Here is a 9,574-nt window from a genome sequence, read left to right as displayed (position 1 = left end):
GAGCAACAAACTAATGAGCAACTTTATTTCCTTCACAGCTGCTGTTTGATCTGCTGGAACGTCGGCTCTCATGAGGCTCATGTAAGGTCAATCGAGATAAAAAAAAATAAACACAGACATTTATGTTATCTCTGCTCATGAATCAGTAAAGATGACGCTCATGTTTCCTCTCTGTTTGAAGGCTGCGGGAGTTTGAACTGGAGGACTTTGATAAAACTGACCTTCTCAAGCTTGCAAGGCCACGTTCAGGTGTTTGAGGTGAACACCAGCACGAAGCTGAGGGACGTTGAGTTTGAAGACAGAAGGCTAAGACAGAAAATGTACATTTATGTTTGGTATTTAGAACCAAACCTTAAATATAAAATATCCAAAGCGGTCTGACCAAACCACTTTCCCACATTTGTTTTTAAAAGTTCCTATTTCAGTTTTACATTCATTTTATTTTTACCTTTCTATCTTATTTTACCAAGTGTGATATATTTTGCATCTTATTTTCACAGTTTTTGTGTTCATTCTTTGTCTGTTTTCTTTAAAACCCTTCACTCTGTATTTCTCGTATGACATTAACAAGGTTATTATTATTCTCATCATTAAATGTATCTGCATCAGTAGAGGGCAGCATACGCTAAGCATGTGCTGTCTGGATACATTTAACACAGCAAAAATAAATTCAACATTGATCTGCAAACTGCGGTTAGCAATAGTCCAGTATTACAGATTGATGCGTGTGATTTCAGCAGAAAGGCAGCGCAAAATATGTTAGGTGTTAAGTGCAGTGCACCGATGTCCGGTTGTTCTCTGACTTTTACTGGGTGTTGCCCTTTCCCTAAAACGTGTCTGAAATCTATTTAACACATGCCCTGTCTTCGTAAGGGGTCATGTGCAGGTGTTGTTCAGGGCTCCGTCATGTGCTCTGTTGGTGTTAATAAGTAGCGGTGACGTGTGAGTGTGGGTGTGTTTGCGCGAGGGAAACGTGTTGACTGGGTTGTGGATCAATCTATTCCTGAAGGATGACTGTGACAATGGCCCGCATGGTCACAGCAGTAGAACGTGACCTCCACTGCTGGTAGATAGGCAGACAGTAACGAGCATTCCAGCATTAGTTTCTTACAACCGTCTCACACTGAGATGGGGCGGGGGGGCTTTCATTAAATGAGATTAAATCACATCTAATGCTTCAGCAGCATGTCCCCGAGCCAAAAAAAGACACCACCCTCCCTCCCCCTCTCGCTTTAAAAATAGACAAACGCATTTCAGAAACGATTTGCTCTTTTTGTTGGTGGCGGCTTGACAACCTGTTTCAACGTTCCGGCAGCGTGACTCGGATGTCACAGCGTGTGGGAACGTGGGGGACGTGCAAGAGCGATGTTTTTGGACGTTGCCCTTTTCCTGATTCCACACCCACCTCCTCTTCACCAGCTCGCGACATGTTCTGAAGCAGCGCTGCTTTGCACCCGTCAGGGCCGATCACCGGTGAAGACGGGCTGAATATGGCACCGTGGGATCCACAGCGACAGCCCAGAGAGGGATGGTGGACAACATCCCGCTTGGCGTGAAAACAGGCTGACATCCGAGTTTCAAAGCAGAAAGAGCAAAACCCTTCTCTCCTGGGATCTCGCTGCACGATGGGGGGTAACGCACAGAGAGAAAGATGAGTCGTGTAGAATATCCAGTTCATAAATTAGATTTATTTTGTTTAATACAGTTTGCAGTTTTACTCATTCCAAATGTTGAAATAATTTCATAAATGAAATTAAATGACTTTCTGGAAAGAAAAATCAGCCTTGACAAAAAAACCTGCACGCCTGAAGCACCATGGTTTTTGTATCGTTTCTATTATGTACAATTACATATACTCTTTATTATTTTTGCTTACAGTAATTTATACTGTACATAAATATGCCACATATCCCTCTTTGCATTTTAATCTGCATATGTTTTCCTCTCACCATGCACAGGTTTCTCAAACCTGAAGCACAGGCACTGAATTTGTCCTCGTTTAAAAAAAAGTAACGCTGGATTCTAACGCACATGATCGGACCTGTTCTTTCTACCGTTTTGGCAAATGTCCAACAACAAATGATTTTTTCTTTTTCATCTAAAACATTTTCATAGAAAAAGATGAACAACTCATTTGACAGACATTTCAAGAAAAAGCAATACATTCATGTTTCACATTAACCCATGCACATTACAGCAAAGATGATTTTCTATTCTAGTCAGGATCTAAAGCCTCTCACTCCGTTTCTTAGTTAAAGTTATGTTTTGTTTAACCTTACTGATAGTATTATGGATAGTCACAGCGCTTAGTTGAACAACTCAATGGGTTTGTGAGTGAGCCTATACAGCAACAGTAGAGCTGAAACACAATGAAGGCAGACAAGGTGCTTTGTTGGTCTGATAAACAACCGAGTGCGTTTTTTTTTTTCTTGTGCGACACTCGAGAACCATACTGACGACCTTGAAAGAACAAAAGTGAACTTCATGAAGTAAACTCCTCCGTGTGTTTGTTTTGGATTTTCTGCTCTGATTCGCGGTTGCAAAACTCGTCTTTGGCAAATGTAATTAACTGATAGTCTCACATGTTTACATTCTGATGTAAAGAAAAAATAATATAAAAAAAAAAGGTTTCATAGGAGGCTGTAGAATAATTGTTGTGCTACTCAATAAAAGGTGCTATATGTAACAATTTAAACCAGTATAGTGTGAAGTAAATGACTAAGCTGTGATAGCTTGGTTATCATCATTAGTATACATACAGAGGGTAAGGACTGAGACAATAACTAGTCGCTATTTAAAGGGCAAGTGTGTAGAATTTAGTGGCGTCTAGTGATGAGGTTGCAGATTTCACCCGTCTCTTTCCAAGCGTGTCAGAGAACTACGGTGGCCTTTAGGTAATGTCTAAATGTGAAATGCTCTTTCTGTTGCCAGTGTTTGGTATGTCCCTCTTTGAGAAAATCACCCTGCTTCACACTTCTCACAGCCTGATGTTTATTTAGTAAATTATGCTCCCATTTCATGTCAAATAGACAATAGAGTAGAGTACGCTTAAGGGCGGGGCTAACAGGAAAATTGACAGGTCGCGACTGCTACCTGAGCGTCTCTACGGAGTCGCTATGTCACTCCTCCGCAGTCCAAATATGTTAACTTCCACTCACTGGTCGTAAGAATCTGAGATGCCAACGACTACTTCTCATATACAGTCGATAATTCTGTGAAGAGGACCCGCTCTTTTTGTAAATATGAAGGACTTCTACGTTCATGAAAACACAACCATTCTACAGAGTAATGAAAAACATTTCTGCCAATAGATCCCACTAAATCCTACACACTGCTCCTTTAATGCCTGTGGCGCTGCATTATTAGTGCTCGAGATTCCTAAATGCACACCGGTATCTCCGATAAACTCTGTCACGAATAATACTGCTGCTTGTCTTCACGCTCCATTCTCTCCACTGAAAAGGACAAACCTGTCTGAATTAATTTTCCTCCTGGCATTTTCTACCATCTCTCGAGAAAATGATACACATAGCACCTTGAATCTACATTCTCCTGTCTCTCAATCACTCACTCACTCACTCACACGTGTGTATGTGCACACGCACACACATACACACTTGACATCAACTAGTCAGTGCTGAGCACAGTTTAGCATGCAATAATTCTGCTTATTTCCTGCGAGTTACTCTTTAAAAAACTCCATCATGCAGTTAATATCTCAGGCACCTGATCGTGACGGAGACAGACGATAAACTTAGAACAGCTCAAGTTCAGTAAAACACTTTTTTACCGACCTCATTTTTTTCTTTTTCTTTTTTCTTAAAAGAGAAGGATTTTTGAAAACTGGAAACTCAAACAATTGTTTATGCAAAACAGTCATTCCCCTCACGTAAGACAAATGAGTGTACAGTGAAGTCTTTCCCTTTTTGTCCCTCCTCCTCCAGCGACTCACAGGTACAGTATGAGTAGTCGTACAGGCATGTACATAAAAAACTACAACAATACAAAGCAAAATGGGCATCTAGGGAAAAATACTTTTGTTAGTCACATTACAGCAGTTCCTCGTAGAAGAGCAGGTATGCCTGAGAGTTGAGTACCCTTGACTCTGGTACCGTCTGAACGGTGGTATCACTGATGTACACCCACTGGCTCTGGAAGCTGCTCCCGGCTTCCCTCGCACCTGAAAAAAACACACGGTACACACAGGGTGTCACTATTGTGAGGCCATTGTGGGAGACTTGTGAGAGAAATGCGCAGCGATGTGGATGTGTTGATCCGACCATTAATCAGGTGGCAACACCGTAGCTTAATGGTGAGGCCGGTGCAGAAGGCCTTAAACCAGGGGTCGCCCAACCAACGGGCCGTGGACCTGCAAGAGCGGCGAAGCATTTGCTGCGAAGCGCCGCAAATAAATGGAAAAAAAACTCTACTTGTGCAGCAATTGCATTGAACTTGAGGCAATTGCATTGAACGCAACACAGTCATCATTTTCATACACACTCACCGCAACACCTGGCGAACCGGATCGGGCCGAGCCGCGAGGGCTGTACAGATGTCATTTCTGACATTTAAAGCTTCCCATAGAGGTTTTTGAACGAAGCTTTGAATGCGTGTTAAACGGGTGCTTGCATGAACCGCTGCGAGCAGAATAGCTGGATTAATGTGTGACAATGTTTGTTAAATAAAGTCATGTTGTGAAATGATAATTAACGTGTTTGTGTGTTTGAGAGAAGGTGGACTGTCATTACTGCAGGCACTTTTCTGGAACATAAATGTTTATATGTGTCCATATAAATCCACAACTATGAACTGGCTCTGAACAAAATCTGATCTTGTGAAATAATTATGTCCGTCATTCCTCGCACAATTGGTGTTGGAATCGCTTTTTGATTTTTCTTCTCACTCTGAGCAACATCTTGCCCTAACACGGGGAGAGAATGCTTTGATTGGTGCAATTTTCTGGCTGTTTTTTGAACCTATACCATAGTTCACATGTCAAAGTGTCCCTGAGCAAGACACTTAACGCCTATCTGCTCCCCGGGCGCCTTACAGAGCAGCCCACTGCTTCTTAACCAAGGATGGGTCAAACGTAGAGAAGAATGTCCCCAAAGGGATTAATAAAGGATTATGTCTTTCTATCTGCCAATTACTCGGCTGTTGGCCTTCTCTTACTCCAAACAATCACTGTTACATCGGCCCTGAGAAGAACCGAAAACAACATGGATCTATAGAGCACAAAGACCTCTATTTATCTCGCCTTTTGAAGAAAACATGTTCAAGGTCACGGGGAGTAACACCATTGCTGCGAAATACTGACCACTACCATGAACTGCACACAAACATGCCACAGAAAATAGGTAAAAGGTCTTAGAGGCAAAAGAGAGTCAAACCCTGACCTGACAGGTTTCTGTGGCGCTGTTCCCTTTTCCTCTGGGGAGTGCGCACTTTTACATATGCGGTGTAATGGCCCCCCCGCATTGAGCCACTATGTTCCACAATCCCATAGAGGCTGTAGAGGACACGCTCATCGGCTGCCAGGTTCTAGTAAAAAAAAAGATAAAGAAAAAAAGGAGGAATATTAGTAAAAAGGGGAAAAAGAACTAAAAATGTGAAAGTTTAGAGACCAATAGAAACAATAGTATAGTAATAGTAAAGTAGTGGTAAATGAGAGATATAATAAATCATAAGTCTTGACGTGGAAGAGAAGTACGCAGAGTATATTTTACCTTGCAGGATGCCGAGCAGAACGGAGCCAGATCCAGGATCAGGGGAAAGTCAACATGGCGGTTGACTTTTCGCAAGTTCATCCCCGCCTTGCAATACAAAAAGAGAACGTCATCTTTTAACCAGTTTATACTATAGGACATTTCTTTGAAATTTACATAATCAGCATATGAGCTTTTGAGTTAAGGCAAAAGTATAAATGTGTTTGTGAGGTCACAGTGACCTTTGACAACCAAATTCTTATCAGTTCATCCTTGAGTCCAAGAGGGCGAGGGAGATTTGGCGTTCAACTAGTATGGTACGGACAAGCCGACACCTCAAAATGAAATGTCGAAGACATAAAAAAAACACACACACACACATCGCTGCATCAAATACAACATTTGACTATATGCAACGATAACACGAAGGGCAAGAACACGCAGCGTGGGGCTTCTCACCTGATGGAAGCGTTTCAGATGCAATGTGATGACAGGAGGCAGCGAGGAGATCAGTATTTGCTTCCTAGCACTCGTGTAAATCTTCTCCATCTTCTTGTCTATGCCAACAAAACACACAGAAATGTCAGATCCAGCTGTTAAAAACCTAATTCTAACAAAAAAACAACTAACAAAGTCGTAAATTTCAGTTCATGGACTCGTTATCACAAAAACACACAACAAAAATAGACCAAAGAAATATAATTTTACAACGTGGGCATGAGTAAGGGCACATACAATTTTATAGGGATCTCCCAATACAAACAAAGCTACTCCTCCACTTAGAATAACCCTCTCATCTGTTTAGGGAAGAAAGTATTTCTAAGGGATACATGGCTGGCAAAAGGAATACATGTTATCAAAGATCTCTATAGAGACGGCTCATTTAAGTCATTCGAGGACCATAAAGAAACATTTAATTTAGATGAGAAGGGGGGTTTCTGGAAGGATTTACAGTTGAGGAGTAGCATGGGGTCTAGGTTTGGACTGAAAAAAGAAGAAAAATAAGATAATAAGATTCACAAGTTCCTAAATGCTTTCCGTACCACACTCTGCCTTAATATTCTAACAAAAAATGTCAAATATTCAAGCTAGAATGTGGGAAGGCCAGAGACTGGTATGGCAAAAAGATCTCGACATTGAGATTAGGAAAGATGTATGGTGACATCGTTAGTGTCACCACGCCTCACCAAAACAGAGATTAGACTGTCATTAAGAGGTCTCATGGTGGCAGCAAGGCTTATCTTGCGAAACCCACATACGCCCACGCTCACAGACTGGCTCAAACTCATGGCAGAGACGGCTGCATTTAAAAATATGATTGCCAGGGTAAAGAACAGTTTAAGCCAAATTGACCAACCATGGAAAAACCTAATGGCTTTCATATGGGCGGGATTTCTGTGTTCAGGAAAATGCAGGAATAAATGCAGGTCTGTGTATGCAAATTTGCATGCAAAAGATAATAAAGGGGTGTCGGGGTGAGTGGATTTTTTGGTTTTAATTTTTTTCTCTGCTGTTTTTTGTTTTAGTTTTTTCTGTACTTTATTATTGTCTGACAAACACATTTTTGTATGTATGTCTAATTTTAATATAGTTAAACTAGAAAGAGCATTTCCTGCAGAAAATGCGTTGGGATGCAAAAAGCTGAAGCTTATAGCTGAAATATTTGAAATAAATAGCTGAATATAGCTGAACATAGTGGAATATAGTTTAAATTAGCTAAATATATTTGAAAATGAAAGAATAGCTGAATATTTGTGAAAACAGCTGAATATATTAATATCGCTGAAAATAGCGGAATAGATGAATATATAAATAAATAGCAAATAATTACTGAAAATATAGAAAAGGCAAAATACCTGCTGAATAAAGTTACAGTTAAAAATCATTTAATTAAACTGTTGAAAATCCTTGTCGTTTAAATGTATAATTGGAAAAGTTGAAAGGAAAACTGCATCATCTAAATCAGGGGTGTTAAACATACGACCCGGCCCTACAGGGTGTCCAGTCTGACAAAAGAAAAAAAAAAAAGTAAAAAAAAAAAAATCAAAGGTAGACATAGGCGGGATTTGAACCACTGATCTCCTGCTTCTAAGCCGGAGTTGCAAACCATTGATCCACAGGCGCAGTTGGTGAGACTCCTGATATTATTGGGTTGCACAGTTAAACCTCAGAATGTGAACGTTAGTGAAGCTGTTAATCCTGACGTCTGAAACCAAAGTGACCTGCACACACACGCGAATGTGCACGCGACCATAATAACACGTTAGCGCAGCCGTTCACACGCGTGCACGGCTGTTCACGTGCGCGGCAGTTATGGCGCGTGCGCATCCATTCGCATGCGTTTACACGCGCGACCGTTTCACGTTAGTGGGTGTTCACGTGCGCGACCGTTCACGCGCGTGCACGTGCGTACCCGTTCGTACCCGTTCGCGTGTGCGGCTGTTTATGTGCCTGCAGATGCACAGACCAAAGGGCTGCTGCTGGGGACGGACTTGCTCTCACATTCAGTCGGACTTCAACACGTCTGAATCTGTTTAATTCCTATCGACCGCAGTTTACGGCAGAAGACAAGATTTCCCACGTTTTGAGCTATAAATTATGCCCAAAGAGTATACGCTTTGGAGTAGAGAGCAAGTTTAAAAACAAGACCCTCACGTATCTCTCCGCTCTGAGTATGACATCACCCGCTCTGAGCTGCGCAATTCACAATAATGAGAAAGGCAGAAAAAGTGCGGAAAAAACATAAAACGAAAACGCAGACAGTTAAAAGACTATAAAAGATATCAAAAAAGCTGAGTAATACAGTAATAGCTGAACATTTTGTCAACATTTTAAAGGTGAAATGGTGTCTCTAGCTGAAGGGATGACAGACCCTTTACCTTTTCAAGTTGAAGAGTTGAAAGCAGATTTGATGATGTTCTTCATTGGAAACCATTCATTTTTATTTTAATAAAAAGCTGGATAATTTTAAAATTTGAGAAAATATGAAAAATGTAAAAGCGTAGATTAATAGCTGAAGGTTTTGTCAACATTTAAAATTTTAAATATTGTCTCAAGCTCAACATATGAAGAACCTGTAAACGTTTGAAGTTGAAAATGATTTGAAGATTTCCCCATTGACTCCCATTATAAAAAAAATCATGAAAAGCCTAATAATGTGGAAATTTAAAAAGTCAGAAATATAAAAGGTCATAGCCATCGTGTCCTTAAGTAGCAGAATATTTGAATAATTGAACTTTTTTCTGTAGCTGAAAATAGGAAGGAGTAGTTACGGTCCAAAATACAGATGGAAGAAATAGAAGAAGAAACAGTTTAATAAAGATTTGAAGAACAATAGTTGGAATGCTTGCAAAGATTTGAAGAACAATAGTTGGAATGCTTGCAGCATTCCAACTAATGAATAAAGATTTTAGTGACAAAGAAATTTTAGTGACAAAGAAAAGATTTTAGTGACAAAGAAAAGAGTCTTGAATTTGAGTGATTGAGTGAGAACAAAACCAAAAATAGTGAGTCTTCATTACAGGAACCTACGAACATTGACATTATTGTAGCCCTTCCTTTTGACACTAGTAAGAATTTGCTCTTCCTCAGATGCGTGCAAACTCAACACAGTCAGTTGTACGATGGCAGAAATATGTGTGTTTGGAACAAAGTGAGTACAGGAGTGGATTGAGAAGTTTCTATGGATGTTTTTATGTTTTTTTCTAGAACACGATCTGGTCACTGTTGGAATCTATTGTAACTGGCAAGAAATCAAGCTGCCCACGGTCACCCTGCACCACGTGAGACTAAACTCTAAACTTATTACAGCCAACAATCAAGACGGCAGGCGATGAGAGTTTGATATTCTAAAGACGGGTTCTGCTAGT

General features: G+C 40.5%; 1 protein-coding gene across 3 annotated transcripts in view; it reads right to left on the bottom strand.

Annotated features, from left to right (window-relative positions):
- Positions 1–1,673: 1,673 nt before the first annotated feature.
- usp45 (ubiquitin specific peptidase 45) overlaps positions 1,674–9,574 on the bottom strand; it is a 36,574-nt gene continuing 28,673 nt past the window's right edge. For all 3 annotated transcript variants that reach the window (XM_068570173.1, XM_068570174.1, XM_068570175.1), the window contains exons 15-18: positions 6,165–6,262; positions 5,727–5,813; positions 5,397–5,541; positions 1,674–4,180 (exon numbers count right to left, since the gene is read on the bottom strand). In XM_068570173.1, coding sequence (XP_068426274.1) covers positions 4,050–4,180; positions 5,397–5,541; positions 5,727–5,813; positions 6,165–6,262 — 461 coding nt within the window. In that variant the 3' untranslated portion in view covers positions 1,674–4,049. The remainder of the gene's footprint in view (positions 4,181–5,396; positions 5,542–5,726; positions 5,814–6,164; positions 6,263–9,574) is intronic.

The sequence above is a fragment of the Clinocottus analis genome, unplaced genomic scaffold, assembly GCF_023055335.1.
Source record: "Clinocottus analis isolate CAN_PGR_092001 unplaced genomic scaffold, fCliAna1.0.p SCAF_9, whole genome shotgun sequence".
In the NCBI taxonomy this organism is placed as follows: domain Eukaryota; kingdom Metazoa; phylum Chordata; class Actinopteri; order Perciformes; family Cottidae; genus Clinocottus; species Clinocottus analis.
The sequence above is the reverse complement of the archived record's forward strand: the minus strand, read 5'-3'. Positions and strand labels throughout refer to the sequence as shown.